This window comes from Marmota monax, unplaced genomic scaffold, assembly GCF_021218885.2.
Source record: "Marmota monax isolate L192 unplaced genomic scaffold, Marmota_monax_Labrador192_F-V1.1 WCK01_AAM20220418_F8-fsc01540, whole genome shotgun sequence".
Lineage (NCBI taxonomy): Eukaryota > Metazoa > Chordata > Mammalia > Rodentia > Sciuridae > Marmota > Marmota monax.
The window spans coordinates 17,035-37,978 of NW_026693579.1; the positions used below are offsets into that span (position 1 = coordinate 17,035).

Genomic DNA, 20,944 nt, shown 5'->3' on the forward strand with positions numbered 1-20,944 from the left:
AGCGACTGAGAAGTGCTGGCAGTTTGGGGGGACTGACACACCGTCACAGGAATATGAGGGCACAAGGAAGGAAACCTCATGGTCCAGGCTGCAGCGCTGACACTGCCCGGTGTCGGGGGGCTCTGGCCCCGCTGTCTTGGTCAAGCAGGAGGCCCACAGGGAGCCCCCAGCTGCTCTCAGCGGCTTCAGATGCCTCGCGTTGAGTTGTCTGCTTGGTCCCCGCTCTGTGGGACAGCAACCTCAGGCGCACTTGCAGCCACCTGGCTATGACTCAGGGTTCCCAGGACCCTTCCAAGAGCAGCGTACAGCTCCCTGTGCCTGATTTACTATTGCTGATTGATTACGACGGCTGTTTTAAAGGACACAAATAGATAGCTTGAGGAAGAGACTTGCAGGCTTGCCAGCCAGCCCCCTGGCACCTCCTTTGCATGGACACCAACCCACAGTCTCCAGGGCCTGTGGGTCAGGGCCTGCTGAAAGTTTCAGGGTGTTGATTAACCTTGGCCATTGAGTCCAGTCTGCACTGCCCCCGAAGGCTGGGGGTGAAAGGCCCAATCCCCAGCCACAGGGCTGGTACCCCAGGCAGTCTAAGGGCTAAGCAATGGCAGGCCTTGCCTGGGGTGGGGAGCAGCTGCCCTTCTCCTCCTCCTTGGTCCAAGCTCAGTTCAGATCTGAGGAGCAGGGGACCTCTGGAGGACGCAGCTGGGAACCAGGGGAGCGACTTGAGTTGCAGAGATGGTTAAAGGTGCCCAGTGGGCTCTGGGATGGACAGTGACACCATCCCCAGGAGGAGGAAGTCCCCAGAGCCATCCCTGAGACAGGAGACCTACTGCAGACTAGACTGTGAGCAGCAGAGGCAGGGAGGGGAGGGAGTGGAGAGGGAGGGCCAGGGAGAGAGGCAGGAGCAGGGGGGAGGAGGGGGGAGGGGGAGGGCTGAGAAGGGCAGGAGACAGGGGAGTGAAGGGCAGGGGAGGAAGGAAGGAGAGGGAAGAGGGATGGGTAGAGGGGAGGGGCAGAGTGCAGGGTCCTCCTGGAGAGCAGGGGGGAGAAAGGAAGGAGGGCAGAGGGCGGGTGGCCAGGGAGGAGGAGGAAAGGCTGGGTGCAGGGGGGTGGAGGAGGGGGGGCAGGTAGGAGGGGTGGCCCAGAGCAGGGGCTGGAATGCAGCCCCTGCAGGAGAGCCAGAGGGAGCAGCTGGCTCAGGAGCAGGCAGAGCGTGGGGAGCACTGCCCTGTGGACAGCCCTGGCTCCCTGAGCAGGAGATGCTGGGCAGAGAGGCTGGGAGAGGGTCCTGGGGAGCCCCTGGTCCTGGGAAGCCTGCTAGGCCTCAGCTGAGGGCTCCATGGTTTTCAGCACCTGGACTCCTTCCCGCAGGTGCCCTGATGCAGCCTGAGATTTGTGGCAGACGTGTTCCCCTTCCCTGGGCATTCAAGTTGCTTTCTACTGGGGCCCTTGTAAGCAGAGGTGCAAGGAACCCGTGGTCCAGTCTGTCTGTGGGCATCTCCGATTATCTTGTTTTACCTCCCCAGAGGCACAGCTAGTGGGTGAAAGCCAGGTACACTTTTCATGGCCTTAATATCCATGACAGAAGGGTGCTCCAGAGAAGTGGTGCTGTGTACCTTCCTCCATCAGGGTGTGGAGAAGTGCTGGTCTCACTGCATCTGCACCTCCTGGACTTTAGTACGTGGTCCGAGTCCTCACCAGGTGGACACGCACGAGGTGCTTTTGAATTCCCCCACCAGAGGCAGTGTCCTGTGGCTCGACTGGTGGGGAACAGATGTGGTGACTTCTCCCACCTGGACCATGGATGCCTTTCCCCCAGCCTCACCTGGAGGGTACCCAGGATGGAGGCCTGCAGCCTCTACTTGTGTGGACTGACCGGGGCCTTCCTCCTGCAGCCTGTGCTCTGTCACAACAGGCTGCTGAGTGCTTCCTGGTCCCCTGCTCCTGCAGTCTTTTGCCCAACACTGACCCGAGGGAGATTTCCTCGTGGCCAGCTGGCCCAGGTCCTTCCCTGGGGGGGGTCCTTCAGTGAGTCCAGGATGCTCAGGGCACCGGTTCCTGGTGAGCACAGCCCTGGGCTCTCCTCAGCCTGGCTCCTGGGCCTCCTCCTCCTCCTCTCTTTCTCCTTAGGTTCCCCTGTCTTCCGCCGGGTCCGTCTCTGGTAAGAGCGTTTCCCACCTCCCGTTCCTGGCAGCTCTCTGCAGACCCCAGCATTGCCGATGTGCCTCGTCCATGGGACCTGTCCCCCACCGTGTCCCCCTGTTGACATCCTGCCCATCTTACCAAGGCCAGCTCCCGAGAGGCCTGGGTTCCTCCCTCAGCTGATGGCTTTCTCCCTGGTGCTCTGCTGGGGAAGGAGCCGTCTCTGTCACCGGGAGGCTGTGCAGTTACGTCCGGCTTGGGCCCTGTGGCTCTGGTGGGACTGCAGTGGTCCTGCCCTGGTGACCACCTCCTCCTCCGCCGACACGCTCCCCACTCAGTAGGTGGGCAGCCTTTGCTGGGCCGGCTCCCTGGAGCCAAGCTGGACAGTCTCCCCTGGGCTGGTGACAGTGCTTCCCGGGACAGTGCTGTCCCTTCCAGCAGGGCTCCCCATGCCCAGCCATCACCGTGGCCTTCTACTGTGCACCCCATCCTCCTCCGTTTGTCTTCCTTTCTCTTTTTTGGTCCCAGGGTCTGATACAAGAACCCTTAACCATCGGCCACATCCCCATTCCTTTTTATTTATTTATTTCGTTTTTGAGACAGAGTCTCACGAGGTTGCTTACAGCCTCACTAATTTGCTGAGGCTGGCTTCCAAACTGCGATCCTCCTGCCTCGGCCTCCTGATCCGCAGGATCACAGGCGTGCACCACCACACCTGGTATACACACCATTTTCACAGTAAGTTAAGCATCAAAGGAATCACATTTGTTATTCCACAGCGTTGGCCACATTTGTGTTGTTAACAGAGCACACGGGTCATCTTGTGCTAAGTCCTTAGAATTTTCCACAGGGAAAGTCACTTCTGTTTCCTTATGGAAATAACAGCAAATACAGTGATACGTGGGAGATCGTTAGTAAGGAAGCCCAATGAAGCTTAGTTACATCAAATCAGGTAGTCTGCATTCACATTCTTTAGTCATCTATCTTATTCACTTTTGGTACCAGGGATTCTGCCTAAGGGCACTTAACCCCTGACCCACATCCCCAATCCACTCTTTTTTTTTTATTTTGAGATAGGATCTTGCTAAACTGCTCAGGCCCTCGCTAAGTTGCCGAGACTGGCCTCAAACTTGCAATCTTGTGGCCTCAGCCTCCTGAGCCTCTGGGATTGCAGGCGTACTCAAGTCATCTATTTTTAAGGCTGCAAATTCGTAGCACACATAGATCTCATAAAGCCATTTACAATGACACAACATTTAATTCTGATGGTTATCCAAAAGCACTCGGTGAAGTGCAGGTCTCCAGCGTGAAGGCGCAGTGCTTGGGAAGGGAATTGCTCTGACCTTGCCGCCCACACTTCTGTGTTGCTTCTGCCATCGCCCAACACTTAACTCCAGAGAAATAACACCCTGGAAGGTCAGCCTTCCATGAATGAGTAAGACTTACATCCCGTGTTAGTAAGTCCTTCTCTAAAACTGGCCTGTGATGGAGAAGAACTTTGAAATCAGTTCTCACCTCTGCCTTCTTGGGCGTCCTCTGCAGTTGGTGTGTTTGTTTAATAAGGTCAGATTGACAGGATTCAAATCAACCAGGTAACAGCGAACAGCGCGGGGGCTCCAGTACATTCAGGTGACGAGCAAGCCCCGAGTCCACTGGCTTTCTGGCTTCTGTCCCCGCCTGTGGGGCAGCTCCTCCTGCCGTCTTGGAGGCTTCCCAGTAGCAGCTGCACATGTAGTCACACTGGCTTTTAGAGCTTAGTTGTCACTGCAAAAACGAGCGATTTGAGGAAACCATTGGAGAAAACGGAAAATACGGTCTTATCATAGAGCTGCTGGGGAGAGGGTTGAGAAGGTGTTGGTGGCAGTGAGGTTGGAGGATAGGGACATGTAGGAAAGTTCCTGAGAGGAGTCAAAGTGGAGGGTGGGTGGCCTCTCTGCAGGTAGGGTGGTGTGTGTCCCTAGGGGGTTAGATAGACTGAGCATGGACGGCATTTCTGCAGGTGAGTGTGGTTGCTCCCTAGGTGGGGACATAGACTGCAGGTCGATGGCATTTTGCAGGTGAGTGTAGAGTGTCCCTCGATGGTCACACACACTGAGGGTAGATGGTGTTTCTGTCTGTGAGTGTGGTGTCCCTAGAGGTAGAATCATAGGCTGCAGGGTAGGTGGCACATCTGCACGTGAGTGCGGAGGGTCCCTCAATGGTGACATAGACTAAGGACATCTGTGCAGGATAGTGTGGTGTCTCCCGAGGTGGGGACACAGACTGAGGGTGGCTGGCAGCTCTGCAGGTGAGTGTGTCCTGTCTCAGGCCTGGGCACTGTGCTCTTTGTTCCATTAGCTTGTTGTGTTTGGACACCACTCTTTGCAATGTTGTTTCTCTAAACAATTTTAGGCAATCAGATATCAAAATATTCTTCAGGAGAATGCTTTTTCCTCTTTTAGTAGGAATTTTTCTAAATTTGTTTCCCTAGCAATACAGTAATTTAAACAGAGTGCCTTTAATTAACTTAACTAATACATCACTGCTTATTATTCCTTCCATTTCTTCCTGCTTCTATAAAGTTTAGTTTAACTAACATTTGATGGAGTCTTCTGGGAAGGCAAGTTAGTTTTTTACTTTATCTTTCTTGGGATATTTTTTTTTTTGGTATGCCTGTAGAGAAACCTAGGTGGTCCTGTCGCTTTTTGTGTAACTGGAGTAACAAAATGTCCGTTCAGGACCTCTGAGTTGCACAGGTGAAGGGTCATGTTTGTATTCTACTCTTGACCAATGTGGTCTCCTGAGCCCAGCTGCAACAGATTATAATGGAGAAGTGCGTCTGTGCCTACAACCATGCTGAGTTCAGTATAGAAACATCTGCTGTGTTCTGCATTTAGAAGCGTTTTATCAAAGACTGGGCCGGTGGTGCATGCCTATGGCTTTAGCTCCTCCAGGGGATCATGGAGGTCTGTAAGTCTGAGATGATCCTGGACAACATAGCAAGATGCCATCCCCAAACAAATCAAAACAAAAAGGAACGTGTGGAAGAATGCTCTCCATTCACCGAGCAGACCTTGCCCACTGGAGGAGACCGGCAGAAGTGCGTGGTGGGAACGTGAGGTCAGGGAACAACTGTGTAAACTGGGACCACCGCCGACCCCCTCGTCACTTATCAGTTGCCAAACTGTCCTGCATATGTTATGGTGTTAAAGCTTAAAGTCAGTCACTTTCCTTGAAATTCAGGCTCTGCCGTCTAGCACCTCACATTGAAATGCACTTTGTGTACTGCTTTATCAATCAAAATCTCCAGTTTAAATGGCAGCTGCCCAGCCACTGCCTGTCCAACGTCAGGTCTGTGTATGAAGGAGAACAGATGACCCTAAGCGCCAGTGACTGATAGATGCACTTCCACAGCTGAACCAAGATCTCTGTTAAGCTTGATCATGGTGTGTACCCAGAAGTGTGGCCCTCGGGGGGCCCTGGCCTCTCAAGGGAATTGGCGCCCTTGGAAAAGGGCGAGAAGCTGTCCAGAGCCCTGTCCCCTCCATCAGACCCGCACCAGACTCCAGCAGCTGGCACCTGGGTCCTCAACTCCCAGCCTCCAACACGATAAGAAATGAATCTCTTTATAAAGTATCCAGTCTTGGGATTTTATACCCCCAGGACCAAGGCACTGAAGCAAGGAGTAACACAGACTGCTCTGGGGGACCAGAAATGTGACAGAATAAGCGGAACCTTAAGGGGTTAGAAGACAAAGTTGAAGGGGAACAATGAAAAATAGACAAAAAACAGAGTTTGAAAATATGCAAGAAAAGAAAATTAGAGGACCAGCCCAGGAGTTGTGACTCGGAGAGTCAAGTCTCAGAAGGTGAAGACAGACATGGAGGGCAGGAAGTCATCTATCCAATAATTCAAAGTGTTCCCCAGACGAAGCCGCAGTTTCTGCACTGAAAGGGTCCAGTGGGGACAGGGGACTGCTGAGGACCAGGAGCCAAGGGGCCAGTAGCTCATCCTCAAGTTCCTTCCCAGCTCAATTCCCCAGGCTTTTTCCGGAAATGGTCAGTGTGTCCAGGAGCATGTGTTCTAGCCAGAGGGGTCAAGCTGACTACAAGAACAGTCCTCAATTTGCACCAAGTCCACAGGAGGCAGTGGCCCAGGGAGTCACTGAGGAGGCAGGAGGTGGCAGTGGTGACCCTGTCCACCGGGCACTGAGTGTGCTAGGGGCACTCCCCGCCAGGCGGGGCAGCACCAGCCCTGCCCAGGTCCTCCAGGGCTCAGAGATGTCAGAGCTGCCTTGTCCAGCCCAGGATGCAGGTGGGGCCCCTGGACAGCTGCCCGGCTCTGCCCCCTCCAGAGCTCTTCTGAGGCCTTCCTCCTGTCCTGGCTGCAGAACTAACAGTGGCCCATGTCAGGAAAAGGAGGACACGCAGAAAAGTGAGAACAACTGGATCATGAACGTTTGTTTCCCCAGAGTCAGTTGTAATTAGCAGCTTCATGCCTACTCAATCATACTGTTCACAAAATGTTAAGTCCTAGAGATAGGGTTTTAAAATCTATTTTTTAACTTAATATATTCATTTAATAGAATTATTTCTACATGATATTTTTAAATGGCCTCATGATATTCTTTTATAATTTATTTAATTAGCTCTCCAAGAGATAGGTATTTTATTGTTGGCAATTTCCATTATTTTAATATCATATGTTGTATTTTTAAACACACATCTTAATTTCTTCAGGAGAAAACTTCTGAAGTAGTTAAGTTAGAGAAACAGACTTTGTAAAATCGCACATGAAAAGCTGTGCTTCTGCCTCCAGGTATGTCAGGCATGAAGGCTGGCTGCCCCGTGTCCTGCCGGGTCCTGTCTGCTCCTCCAGCCCAGCCGGGCACTCTGCCCAGTGGACACTGGTACTCTGGCTCAGGAGCCAGCGGCGTGTGCTCCCACAGGGTGGGCTTGGCCAGCTTGGAAGCAGTGAGCTCAGAGGCCTCGTTTGCCCTAGGCCACGGCTGATGCCTAGGTCCACTGACAGGCCGTGGACCCTTGGCGGCTGGGCGCCGCTGCCTATCAACCCTCTCCAGGGCAAACCAAGAACCTGGGGTGCTCCCTGAAGCAGCAAGTGTGGCGAGTGCACTCTGACCCCTCAGCCACAAAGTGCTCACCTCAGCGCCTTCTCCTCGGGTGAGAGATAACCGGCCACTGGCGCCTGGTCTCTGCTGGACTGGGCTGTAGGGGCCACGTGGAGAAGGAGGGATAACAGCAGGGACCAGCACACCGTGAGGACACGCCCATTTGCAGGCTTTGGTCCCACTCCCTTCTGCAGGGGAGGAGAGTCCAGGAGTCTCTCCCCGGACAGCACAGGTAGGTGTGTCTGCAGGCCACAGAGCGGCGTGGCGGTGTGTGTGCCACAGTCTCCCCTGGCCTGTGGGGACAGGAGCTCTGGAAGGAGCTGCTCTCAGAGACGGGGGCCAGCACTGTGGGGAGGAGAGCATGGGCCTGGGGGCCGGACCCCAGCCACCTCCCAGCTGTACCGGCCCAGCTCTCTGGCCTGGAGTGAGCGATCGGAGCTTCTCTCCTCGCTCTTCTGTGAAGGACCCCACCATGGACTCAGTGGACTGCAGCCAGCACCGGCTGAGCTACTGGCTTGTAGTCTCTGTCCATGCTTCCTCCTTCCTGTGCTCTGCCGGGCGCCTCTTCGGGCCTGAAGCACTGGCCATGGTGCCGGGAACACGGGCTGCCGCAGCGTGGGCCAGCAGAGGAGCAAGCAGATGATGCCTCTGCACAGCAGCGGAAGGCCACTTGCCCTCGCTCTGGCCAGGGCAGCCTCTTGCCCCTCAGTTGGCAGCCATCCTTGCCCAGAGCACAGCCCAGGCTTTAAAGAGGCTGCGAAGGCGGGTCAGCAGAAAAGTTGAGGCTGGAGGACCAGCCCACCTTGAGCTCCACCAGAGAGCACCTCTGGAGACTGCTCTACATGGTGTGGTGGGGCAGGCTGCTCTTCCCCAGGGCCCTCCCAAAGCTAGACCACGGCTGGGTCCTGAGAATGAACAGCGAATGCCGTTTCCCCAAGTTGCCCCATATGCTGTACCAACCAGGTGATAAGGGCACCTTTGCCCTCCACGCCCAGGTCCTAGGGACCATGAGTCACCCATGGGCCATGTCAGCCCCAGGTAAAGGTGGCTCTGCCCCGTCCTCCTGGCCCGGCTCTCTCGACAGGCCACGTCCAGTTTGCCTTTTCTCCAGCTGTGAGAGGCTGCAGCTCATCACTGTGGCCATGTGCAGTTAATTGACCTCCAAGCGCATGACCTATAAGGAGGAGGGGAGCTGACAGGCCACGTAAGGGATCCCATGTCCTGCAGGAGTGCTCTGAAGTGCCCACGGGCCGGGGGCTGTCCCTGCTTTACTTCTCTTCCCTACATGAATGCACTCTGCTGTGTTTTTGTTGAGACAGAAAACCCAAATGATTTGAGACAGAACAAAATTCTCAGTGAGCTTGCCGTTGAGCCATCTTGGAGTCTGTCTGGTCAAAGTGGGGTCTCCTCCTGGACTCACCTGACCCACTGACTGGGGCTGCCTCTCCTCCTACCTCCAGGGATCCTGGGGAAGTAGAACAACATGGCCAGGTCTTCAACCAGGGGCTTGCAGGACAGCCTGGGGGTCTCAACACAGAGCGCAGCCCACTCTGTTGGGCCGGGGTCTTTGAAATTGCTCATTGAGGTTCCGAAAGCCTGGCCAGTGGGATCCTCAGATGGGAGAGTTGTTTTGTGACAGGGGACCACAGTTAACACAGGAGACTGCCAGGAATAAACACAACACCAGCAGGGCCTCCTGGAGGGGCCGGGAGGACGGGAGAAACGTCCACCTGGAGGGGCTGGGAGGACAGCAGAGACGTCCACGTGGAGAGGGCTGGGAGGACGGCAGAGACGTCCACCTGGAGGGGCTGGGAGGACGGCAGAGATATCCACCTGGAGGGGCTGGGAGGACGGCAGAGACGTCCACCTGGAGGGGGCTGGGAGGACGGCAGAGATGTCCACCTGGAGGGGGCTGGGAGGGTGGCAGAGACGTCCACCTGGAGGGGCTGGGAGGACGGCAGAGACGTCCACCTGGAGGGGCTGGGAGGACGGCAGAGACGTTTACCTGGAGGGGGCTGGGAGGGTGGCAGAGACGTCCATCTGGAGGGGGCTCAGGGAATGGCAGAGCACAGCCACTCGGCTCCTCCAGATGTGCCCTCATGGCAAGCTGCAGCTACCCAGGGAACCCTAACCCTTGGATCCCTAGACAGAAGCACTGACCAGAATCAGCACCGTAGCACTCCATGTCCACTCTGCAGGGCTACTTGTCTACTTGTAGCTGCTACTTCTGCACTGAAAATGTAAACCTCTATTTTACAGCATCCAAACACTCACACAACCTATTTTACCCGATACAGTCTTCACTGACTTAAAAGGAGTGTACTGAATGAACATTTTCCTTGAGGTGTCCAGGCAGGGAAATCGGCAGTGTGTAAAAGAACCCTGTCCACGTACACACTTCCTGGTGGCCCGTCCCTCCACGGAGTCCTCTTCAGAGCTGAAGGAAGCGAGCTACCAAGCCCAGGCAGACAGGGGAGACACAGAGGCAAGCTAGACCCTCTGAGTGAAGGGAGCCGACGGGGAGCACTGCTGTACCCACCCAGCCACAGGGAAACCAGGGGGCAGTGAAGGCGGGGGACAGCAGGGGCTGGGGGGACAGAGGGAGGAGCAGGCAGAGCAGAGGACTGTCGGGCAGTGAACCTGGGGGACACGGCTTTGTCCACTGGTTTAGGCCCTCAGACCTCCAGGTGTGGATGCATCCCCGTCAGCACAGTGGAGTGGGCAGTGGGCGTGCGAGCCCTCTACACTCTCCATTCAGTTCTGATGTGATCCCCAAATGACTCTAAAAATGAAGCCAGTAAACACAGACACACACACACACACACACACTCACACACAGAGACACACAGACACACAGAGACACGCACACAGACACATACTGACACACAGACACACACAGTCACAGACACACATGCTCACACACACACACGTGCCCAGGCAGGGCCTGTGAGGGACATTCCCAGCCTATGGGGAGAGGGAGGGAGGGAGCCTGTCCCTGTGCTGTGCTGGGGCAGGGCCCTGTGGCTCTCCTGCAGGTAGCGTCAGAGAGTACCCACTTTCCCTACTTATTCTCCTTAAATCCTCTTCCTGCCTGCCTGCCCTCCCTCATAGTTTTTTTTCTCTTCTTTTTTCTACCCAAAACGTTCTCATCCCTTCTTTATGGCCAGGAAGGAAGACACCTGGAAACCGTGCCCTCTCGTGGCCCTTAGGGGAAGCCATTTGTCCCCTGGAGGCACGGACTTCCCCCAGCTTTGACCCAGGAGCAGCCTGGACAGGCCACCTGGGGCCTGTCCAGCAGGCAGTAAGCGGGGTAGGGTCCTCGGCCAGCAGCACTGACATGGTGTCACCCACTCACAGGTGAACCTGAACGGGATGCCAGGTTGTGTACACCTGGCTGTGCTCAGAGGGCAGCGAGGCCCTGCCCGGAGGAGGGCCACGCTGGGAGGAGGGCAGGCGAGGTCAGGGGGCCAAGCCACGCCTTTCCTCCCCGTGGGACCTGGGTGGGCGCCATCTCGGTGTCTCAAACCCCTGGGCCGACTTCCCCCGCCCAAGACCCAAAGTCCCCTTCAGTCTGTGACTGGAAAGACCCCAGGTCCCCTGACAACCACACGGCACTCATGGACCAGTTCATTCTTTATTTTGCAAAGCAGGGCAACTGGAGGAAGCAGATGGGAGGGTCTGCACAGTGCAGGAGCCTCCCTGGCCGGCTGGTGGCCTCACAGCTGCCAGAGGTGGTGAGTGGCACAGAAGAGCCACTGGGTGGCTCAGGGGTGGGAGAGGACAGTGACCAAGATTACAAAGCTAAACATGAGGTACACAGTGACTCCCTCGTCCTAGTATAAAAATAGTGTCAGAAACTATATATTTGTTCAGATGTAGTGAAAAGGCCTAAGGTACAAACAGGCAGGGGCAGTGGCTGTGGGACTCGGGCTCCTCTCCCAAGCTGCAGGACCAATCCACAGTTTTACGATCCCATGGCTTCCGGCTACATTCAAGGACGTGTCCACGGGGGCCTTCGGAGGTGTGGGAGGGCCCCCTGAGCAGAGGTCGGCACTGCCCAGTTCACAGCCGCGACAGCCTGGCCAGCGCGGGGGCAGACGCTGCTCTTGCCTGGCTGCTCCCCAGGCTGTCACAGGACGAGGACGCAGGACACGCACTGAAGGGCCCTGCGCAGGCCTGGGGTGAGGAAAAGCCCGGGCACGGGAGGAGTGACGGGCCCTGTGGTGTCCCTTCCTACCCGGGCACAGGCTCAGCCCGACACACCTCCTTCCGAGCCACCCCCACAGGCCGCAGGAGAGGACGGCGGCCGCTGCGTCTGATTCAGTCCTGTTGAAACACAGCAGGAGCCAGAGCCTGGGCCGCTCTGGGCCAGGTGTGCCCTGTGCCACCTGCCGAGGGAAAGGCACTGCACCGGCAGGAGCTGGGGACGCAGCTCCCTCCAGGGACCTGGCTCCAGACTGCTCCCCCAGCTCCAGCACTGCTCACAGGGAGACCGCCCACCGATGGTGGCCAGGAGCTGGTCTGTGCCCAGGTGAGGCGTTTAGGGGACCGGCAGGGGAGCAGTGCGTCCTTGGCTTCTCCATCTTGGAAACGCAAGTGAGAAGGACCTGTGGGCTGAGGCCTGTGGCACGGGGGGGCTGTGTCCTTGCCCTCCCCAGCTCTGTACAATACAACATTCAGGCTCAGGGCAAGTGCGCCCTGAATGCACGCGGGCGGTGCCTGCAATGCCAGGGCTCGAGAACAGGGGGAGGAGCTTCACAGACACCCTTGGCCCCGCCAGTAAAGCTCGGGACTGCTCGGCTGACCCCGAGGCGGAGTGGCATCACCCTGCTCTGCTGTGACCAACCAACCCAGCAACCACGAATACAGGGTGGGGTGAGGGGGACTGTTTCTGTCTCCAGCCTGAAGATCCTGGACAGGAAACTTTCACAGAAGAAAAACTGATCTGTGCCCTGCCCCCAGGCAGCAGTCCCCATCTGCCACTGGTTCCCACCAGTGGGGACGCGGAGCCAGGACGTGCCCTGCAGACACAGGGGTGCCTCGGAGCTGCAGTGTCGGTGGCGACACGGAGCCTGGCCCTGCCTAACTTCCTTCACGGTCCAAACCAGTGACACAAAATAAGCTGCTATCTAAGAACAAACCAACGCCTAAGCTGAATGCATCTCCTTCTTGTTGAAACACACATCCAAACCCTCCACGCAGAATCGGCGTTGTCTCGCGGCACACGCCAGAGGGGCCTGAGCACACTGCCCGAGAGTGGGCGGCTCTGTATTTTGGCATAACAGGTGTGTGATGAAGCTTGTCAGAGAGTCTACCCTAGAGAATCATGCACGCGTGCACAGGTGCGTTCCGTGTGCAGACACGACGATTGCTGGTGAGTCTGTGTAATTCACACTCCAGTGCCACCAAGAGGCAATGTTAGATTTCACCTGTGTCATGAAATAAAACATTCTGAAGGTCCAGGTCCGCAACACCAGCTAGAGCTCCCTGGACGCGCCTCACAGTGCAGTGATGGCCACACTTTATCCTGCCTCTTCTCTGGACTTGAATGGCAGGAATAGAGCCGGGGGCTCACACATACACACACACACACACACACACACACGCACGCACAGCACTAAGGGGAACACGCTGAGTTTTAGGGCGTTAGAGGATGTGAACAGGAGTCAAGAGCACTGAAAGACCTTGAGGCCACGGCACACCCACACCCAGGGCTCCTGTCCACCTTAGTGACAGCTACCCAGAGCAGACACTTCCCCTCCCTGTAAGAAAGTGGGAGGGTGTGCTGCGGGTCACGGGAGGTGCCCAGAGCTCCCGTCGGGGCAGGAGCATGCAGAGGAGAAGAGACCGGGTGGTGAGAGCCGCCCTGGCTGGAAGGGACCCACTGGGGGCGACTGTGGGTGGGGTGTGGTGGAGGAGGTGGGTCATGGGGCTGCCCCAAGGGTGCTTCTCCACCACGGCCCCTGCCCCCTTCCCAGCTGCAGGGAGATAAGTGCCTCCTCTACCAGGCTCAGGGCAGCGAAGCGGTCACCACGGACTGAACCCGGAGCTCCTCTCTGTGGTCCTCGTCAGCTGTTCTGGTCACAGCAAACCTGACTAACGCAGGTGGACGCTGACAGGCCAAGTCTCTCCTCCTGCTCCCCCCAGATCCAAAGGTCTCCGCACGCATGGGGCAGAGTTCCTCTCGGGTGCCACCTGCTCCACTGTCCACTCCCCCAACGCTGGGCCAGCGGGAACTCAGGGGCACGCTGAGGTGGGCTCAAACCCCAGGAGGGTGCGCACTGACTGGGAGCTGCAGGGCCACCCGCACTGCGGGCCGAGGGCAGTGCCCAGGCCTCGTGCTCAGGCCCTGCTCGCCTTGTGAGCTGACCGCAGCTTCTCAGCCGCGGTGCTCCTGACCTCACTGGGCGGAGGTGCCCTTCCTGCTCCCTCAGCTCTGCCCACAGCTCCGGATCAGAGCCCTGCTGCCGACACAGTCCAACTCTCCTCCAGGGTCCACCTGACAGACTGAAGGAAGAGAGATGGAGCTCCGTCCTGGAGCCCGGTGTCCCTCCAGGTCAGCGCTCCAACAATCACGTTGGGATCTAGGTGTGGTTTGGAAGGACGTGGAAGAGGACAAGATTATTTTCAAAAGTTCAGATTTCAAAACTGCTTCTCAGCAGGACCTCCCACGGCATGTGTTTGGCTGGTGGTGGAATGGGGCTTCTCCGCTGACCTGCTGACCCCTGCAGGTGAGACGGGCGGCCCTTGCTGGGGGTCCTGGGGGGATGGCCAAGCCCCACCCCCATTCTTTCACAAAGCAGCAGGTCAGTGGATGCATTTTCCTTGCGATGTGGCCTCACACTCTTTCCACCTGAGCAGACCCTTGTTCCTCCTAACCCCACCTGGCCCCCAGCAGGCCCACCAGGGCTCACACACAGTCCTTCCGGCCTCTTGAGACAAGCAAGACTCCCAACCACGGGAGCCGGTTCTCATAAACCCAGGCAGGAAGCAGCGGCAGAGCGGCACCCACACCCCCCAGCACACACAGCCCCACCTGGCCGTGGGCTTCCCGCGGCACAGACATGCCCAGAACCTGTGGAAACGTCCCCTGAAAACACGTCATGGTGCTCTCGAAAGCCGTGCAGAAACAAGAACACAGCAGTGGCCAAGTGTGGACGGTCTGCTCGGCGCACAGTGGGCTGGGGCTCCCAGAGGTGCCTCGGAGTCTCCACGCCGCGCCAACAGCCCCTCAGTTCCGCTTGGCCTGGCCGCTCTCCCCGTTGACCAGCGTCTTCTCCTGCTGCTCTGCCAGGGCCTGCCACTTCTGCCTGTTCCTCTGGCAGCCCTCCAGCAAGGGCCGGCAGTCCTCCGACACGTGGGTCAGGGCCTGGAGAGGAAGAGAGGAAGCAGGTGGAAGGACGCAGGCCGCAGCCCGCCCAGGCCACGCTCCACTCCTCTCGGGAGCCTGGCCTTCCCACGTGGACAACACACAGGGACCTCAGGAGGGAGTCCCCCGCAGCACCGAGGTGTGGAGGCTGGGCTGGGTGGGACCCGCTGTTTGGGGAACAGGGCTTGTTTCTGTGTGGTGCAGACGGCTTCGGGGGGTGACTAGCAGGCTTGCAGTGCTGAGAGGCGAGCCAAGTAGGAGTGACGCATCGCAGTTTCTTTGTCAGCCTACCCCATGTTGCTTAGAGGAAGGACTCTCCATGGTGGACCCAGGTCATTTGCAGTGACTTTGCATGAAAGGTGACCTTGCTCAAGGACCAGGGCGGATCTGGGTTTAGGGTAGATCAGGGTTTAAGGCGGATGGGGGTTTAGGGCCTTCTGGGTTTAGGGCGGTTCCAGGTTTAAGGTGATTCCTGCTGGGAATAGGGCCTATCCTGCTGCCTCAGGCGCGCCCGCTCCTTGAGTTCCCGTTGAGTTCTCGCGGGATTCAGAGAGTATTTTGGGATACAGAGCCCAGTGGAGGTGTGGATTTTGCCCAGAACGTGCGTGTAGAGGGCCGGTGAGAGTTCGGGAATAAAGAATTGCTGTTTGAATCTACAAGGCTGTGAGTGGCTCGTGATTTTGTGCCCAGCCAGACTGCAGCATTGCAGAATGGCTTTATGCAAGGCACAGGGGATTTTCACCCAAGGCCATCGTCAGGGTCAGTTCTCACTCAGAGTGGCACCATGGTCTGCATTCAGCTGCAGCGATGTCATCGAGGAGGATTTCCTTGCAACAGACACACTGAATAGCACCGGTGACGGGGTTGGGGTGCTGTGTTGCTCTGGTGTGCCTACTAAAGACGCACAGAGACGGTCACAGCAGCCAGGAGGCGCTACGCCATGAGGCGCAGTCCCTGCTTGCAGGAGCAAGTGGGAAGCACACAGCCGTGCTCTGCCTCCAGCGACTCCCCACGTGGGGCCCGAGTGGCTGCTCCCTGCTGGTCCCTGCGGCAGAACATGCCACTCCTGTGGAAGCGGAGGTCACACGCTTCGCTTCACAGGGCGTTTTCAGGGCCGACTCGAACAGAGAAGGGGTCTCTGTATGTACATGATGCCCAGGGGACGACCCTGCAGAGGTGATCTGACACTACTCTCTCTACAAGGACTGAAAGGCCCAGACCCCCATTTGTATATTCAGCTGGGCCTCCACCAGCCGTGGGGAGGTGGCAGTCCTGCCGAGTGCCACGCCCAGTGCCTGGTGCTCCTGAGGACTGATAAGCAGGGAGGGCAGGCAGGAGAGGAGGGGCCGTGCCCGGTGCCCCTGGAGGGGCTCCCCTTCCTCTCCGGGCACCGCTTCCCTACTGTGTTCTCTGGATGGACCCCAGGTGTGGTTCAGGAGCCACCTGCCTGGGTGAAGAGTCCTTCTCCCTGGAAGACGAACTTTACAAACCCGGTCTCTGAATGCCAGAAACACCCTGGTCGGGGGTTTCCAGGACTCCCTGTTCTGGACGTGCTAGGGTAACTCCATGCTGAACGCTCCTTTCCCAAATAATCAAAGGCTAAAAGCAGTTTTCTGTTTGAACTTTGAAAGACGAAATCTTCTTTCTGTCCTTGGGTCATAGCATCTAAACTAGTCCACTGGGTATTGCGGGAGGGGGGAATCTCTTCACATGTGAACAGACAAATAAAAACCCCCAACTCCTAAAAGTCCAAATAGGCCAAGCCAGCAGGAGTGTGGGGACAGGAACCTGCGCATCCTTAGACACTTCCTTCCCGTCCTCGGGGCAAGTTTCTTAAGATCACAATCACAGTGTGGCAGAGAGGAAAAGTCGAGGCAGCTTCCTCGTGGAGGCCCAGGTGTGGGGCAGAGAGCAGGAGAGCAGAGTGCACGGCAGCTCCTCAGGACACTGCCACGCCCTACCCTCCCACACCCCTGAGGGGCCCCACACAGTAGGCGCCTGTGAGCTAGCACGCAGTGGGAACCCTTGGGCCTGCACACAGTGGGCCTTTAAGCTGAATGAAGTTTTTGAGAATAGCAAATACAAAATGTGTTCCCTGCTCCATGCAAACATATTTATCAGCAAAAGAAGCAAAGCTACTTTTTTTTCCCTTTTTTCTCGGTTTAGAACAAAAAGTAGGTGCCTAGCGCCAATCTCTCGGATTTCTTCAGGCTTTAGTTCATGACATGCCTTAAGCCAGCACACCATGGGCTCCCCATAAATACCTCGTAGAGCTGCAGGCAGACGGCGTCGATGAACCCGACCTGCATGCTGGGGATCTTGTTCTTCTTCTCCCTGTTCATCAAATCCTGAAAACAGACACAAACAGGGGTGCATTTGTTTGCAGAACACAACAAAAGTGGGCTCTGAAAGATGAACTGGGCCAGCCTGGGAAGCCGGTGGCAGCCTCATGCACTCCCCACCCTGGGACGGACAAGACTGGGGAGGTTTGCAGGAGATGGACGCGGTGCGGGAAGCTTTTGTTGCTGGAGATCTGTGCCTCCAGTCCTGTTCCCTCTGGGAACCTCCTGACAGTAAAGAGCGCAACACATGTCCAGCAACAGCCGTCCACAACTGTGCCGCAGGTGGCAGGGCCCCACGCATCGTGACGCCAGGGCAGGTGCCAGGAGGGGCTGCAGGTGTGGCTCGCAGCCATGAAAACGTCGCAGAGCGGCACCTGCCTCACACAAGCGCCTGTGTCATCAGAAGCTACAGGGCCAGAGGGACACCTGGGGCGGAGCGTCTTCTCCTCACTTCTGCCTCCCGGGTGACACTCACACTTCTAACAGAACAAGTGCCGAGCAACAAAAGAGCACCGGGTCCCCCGGGGAAGACCTCACAGAAGCGTGAGAAAGCATGGTTCTGGGCCGCCCCAGGGCAGTGCCAGGAGGTGGGGTTCTTACGGTGGGCTCGATGTTGAGTTCCTTCCTCTCTCTGTCTCCTTGGTCAAAAAATTCAGTTGCTACCAGTTCTGCTATCTGAAACAAACAAAGGGCTGAGTTCAGGCAAGGAGAAGCACGTGAGTCTTTAAAACAGAGACCCTGGGTGGAGACCCCCCACCTGCCAGGTCTGTGTCTCACCGACACGATAACCAGAACCGCGCAGCGGTGAGCCCCGCAGACAGCACTCACTCACTGCGTGGGAGGCGCTCACAACCTTCTGTGATGAGCACTGAGAGCAAGGCGCCATTTCTGCTGGCCAGCGAGAGGCAGCCAGTGCCATGTGCAGGTGAGCAGCTCACTCAGCACCCGTTAGTCCAGGTGCCGCCAAGACTCAGCAGCAACAGGCCCCTTGATCACGGTGGTGGGTGGACGGTCCCTGCAGCTTCTTCTGACCTACACGTCCCCTCTCAGCTCTCCCCACAGTTTCTCCTTGCCTCGATGGACAACTGGTGGCTTATCCTGCAGTCTCGCAGTCGGGATGTGCAGATGCTCTCCCTGAGGCTGCTGGGTCTGGCCCCTGCATTTAGGGCCTGTGGTCGGGGGCCGGCCAGCGGAAATCAGTCTCAGTGGGGCTCCTTCGCGGCAGTGCTGTGCACTCCCACCAGTGGCTGCAGGAAGCCCAGGTGCTCCCGTCTGTGACGCTGGCAATCATTAATGATCTCTGCCTACATCTGTCAACTCAGGGCTGAGAAAGGGTGATGTTCAAAGCCGACATTCCCTTTTCCTTTATGAGTTAAAATAGGATAGAGGGAAGCTTCCCACGGCAATCGTGTAGTTATCCCAAGGCTCCCTACAGTTTTTAACCTATAAAAGAAAGGAGAAATGCCCGATTCCCCACTTCAAAAAAATAACCTGGCTCTCAAGATGACCACGGAAGGCTGTTTTCAGTATTTTTAGTGTTAATTTGAATTCGTGGGTTGGAATATAATTCTGCATTTCCATCCTGACTCCATGCTGGCACAGGGGCTCACTAAGCCGGGTCCTCTCCGGGGTCTTGGGGCCCCTTGTTGGTGTGAGGAGACGGTCTCCCACTCGTCCTGTGAGCCTCCTGGTGGTGCCAGGCCACCTCTGTGGCATGCAGCCTGCTCCTTAGCTAAGGGCTTGGAGGTCTCAGGCGGGACCCGGTCTGCTCACTGCACTCACCCTCAGGGGCCCGAGCTAGGAACACCTGGTTCACAGAACATCTCCAACTCCAGTTCAGGACAAGAGGGTTTCTGCAAGCCTCAGTCTGTGCTGGAAATCCTAGCTCTTAACACTGGTGAAATTTCTTAATGCTCCTCTGTGCCACATGCCCACGCTGTGTCAATACAGAACTGCCACCGATGATGCACCACCCAGGGCTCCCTACGGTCTTTTCTGGTGGTAGGGTTTAATGTCCCTTAGAATGAATCAGCACTTCCTAGGACTAAACATCAAGTTTGTTTCCTTTATGTCCAAGATTTCATGATTTAAAAAATACACTCAATTTTGTTTCACAGTCAGGAAAACTGCTAGCACGTCCAAGTCTAACCTACGCGACAGGCCGTGGTGGAGCTCTGGGCTCGGACTCTGGCTAGACACACCCCTTTCACTGTCCTTCTGTGGGAAGTCACTCACTTCCCTTTGTGGATAAACCTGTTTTTAATATAAACATTTACATAATACAGATATTCACATGTTGCTCCTTCGTATGTAATTAGCGACATAACACGTTTTTTGTCCAGCTTGCTTTTTTCACACAAACATCTCTCTCTGTACTCTTCACAGAGATGACCCTCATTTCTATGACATGCGTGGGTCTGTGTGGGATGGGCCGTGGTCTATTGAGTCATTGCTGATGAGTGTGTGGGCTGCTTCTCTGCTGTTCCCAACAGCCGTGAATAAGCACTTCCATGCTCTCCCCGGAGTCTTTGGGATAAGATGCCAGAAGCAGTGCCCAACAGGCTCCAGTCTGAATACTCCTCGAGGCTGCGACTCGGAGCCCTCAGTGTCCCCCAGCTGCCCCGACTGAGCATGCTACAAAACTCCGGGATGTTTGTCAACCTGTGGATTCCGCGATGGGGGAGAAGCTGTGTGGATCCCAAGGGGATGGTTGGCGTAGCAGCAGATGCCCGCACCTGTGTGTCACCACCCCGCTGAGACAGAAGGTGCCCAGGAGGCTCCCGTCGTCCTCTGCTCTTCTCTCCCTCCCTCCAGAAGCACACGGCCACTCCCACAGGCCAGCCTGCCTGTGCTAGAACTTCCTGTGAATGGCACTGGGCTGTGCCCCTTGGTGTGGCACGTTCCCGAGTCATCTGTGACCCTCCTGAATGGCACAGAACCCCCCAGTACGAGGGGTACACTGCCACACGCTGACCCACTCTCCTGGGTGGACGTTCCGGCTCCCTCCAGGGTCTGGCTGTCGGGAACAGCACCGGCCCGGGGTTCCGTGCAGGCCTGCTGGGTTGGTGTAGTTTTAACTCAGTTTCTCTTATGACTCAAAGGAGAAGTCGTTCCCGGTAGGAAAGCCACCACCTTGTGTTCGCATCTCTGGCTCATTTTTCCACAGGGTCGTTGGCATCTTTCTTCTGCCCTTAGCTCTTTGTCTGTTGCGGATATTAACGGTCAGGTACACGGGCAGTTGTCCTCCGTGTCTGTGCCTGGAGTCTGTGGGGGCACAGGCTTCCTCTTTGTGGGGCTGACTCTGTTGGTTGGGTCCTTTGCTTTTGTGCACCCTGAGCCTGTCCCACAGGTGCCCACCAGGTGTTTAGAACTCACGTGGGCTGATTCTCTGCTGAAGATCCTGGCTTCACCTGGAGTCCACATGTGTGCACTGGACCCCGTCCTGTCTCCCTCCCCTGGTCATTCGCTCAGCCCACACTATTGAGTAAAAGCTCTTTCCTATATTTGGAGTGTTATTTGTTATACAGTGAACACTGTGCAATTCTGGACCATCTACGGTTCTCCTGTGTTCTGCTGATCTGCCACCCAAACCACTTGTGATTATAGACTTTGTAGTACTGTTTCCATATCAGAACACCAACACCTCATTGCTTCACCTTTTCAGAAATTTTGGGTGTCTTTTTGCTTTTTACTCCCTCCTAAATAAATTTTAAAATCATTTTTTTCTAGCTTGAGAACAAAAATTTAATAGCCTAAAATCTGTAAATTGGCTTAAAGAGAGAGAAACGATACCTTTCTACTAATTTTTTTCTCTTAAGAACATGCTACACCTTCTCATTTATATCAGTCTCATCTTCTGCTTTAGCAACACAAAATGTTTTCTAATTTCTTTCATATAGTTTTTGCAAGTTTTGTCTATCCTTAGGTATTTAATACTTTTATTTACTCTTCCCCGTCACAGAGGCTTCTCTTCTACTTTATCTT

General features: G+C 56.2%; 1 protein-coding gene and 1 long non-coding RNA gene across 2 annotated transcripts in view; one reads left to right on the forward strand and one right to left on the reverse strand.

Moving 5' to 3' along the window:
- The first annotated feature begins 9,164 nt into the window (after positions 1 to 9,164).
- LOC131424725 (uncharacterized) lies at positions 9,165 to 15,277 on the forward strand. Its single transcript, XR_009228189.1, has 2 exons — positions 9,165 to 13,805; positions 13,912 to 15,277. It is a non-coding gene; the product is annotated as an uncharacterized LOC131424725 (long non-coding RNA).
- LOC124102838 (cGMP-specific 3',5'-cyclic phosphodiesterase) overlaps positions 10,865 to 20,944 on the reverse strand; it is a gene marked incomplete at its 5' end in the record, with an annotated part of 29,467 nt that continues 19,387 nt past the window's right edge. The window contains 3 exon segments of the mRNA XM_046459273.1: positions 10,865 to 14,618; positions 16,883 to 16,966; positions 17,561 to 17,635. Coding sequence (XP_046315229.1) covers positions 14,481 to 14,618; positions 16,883 to 16,966; positions 17,561 to 17,635 — 297 coding nt within the window.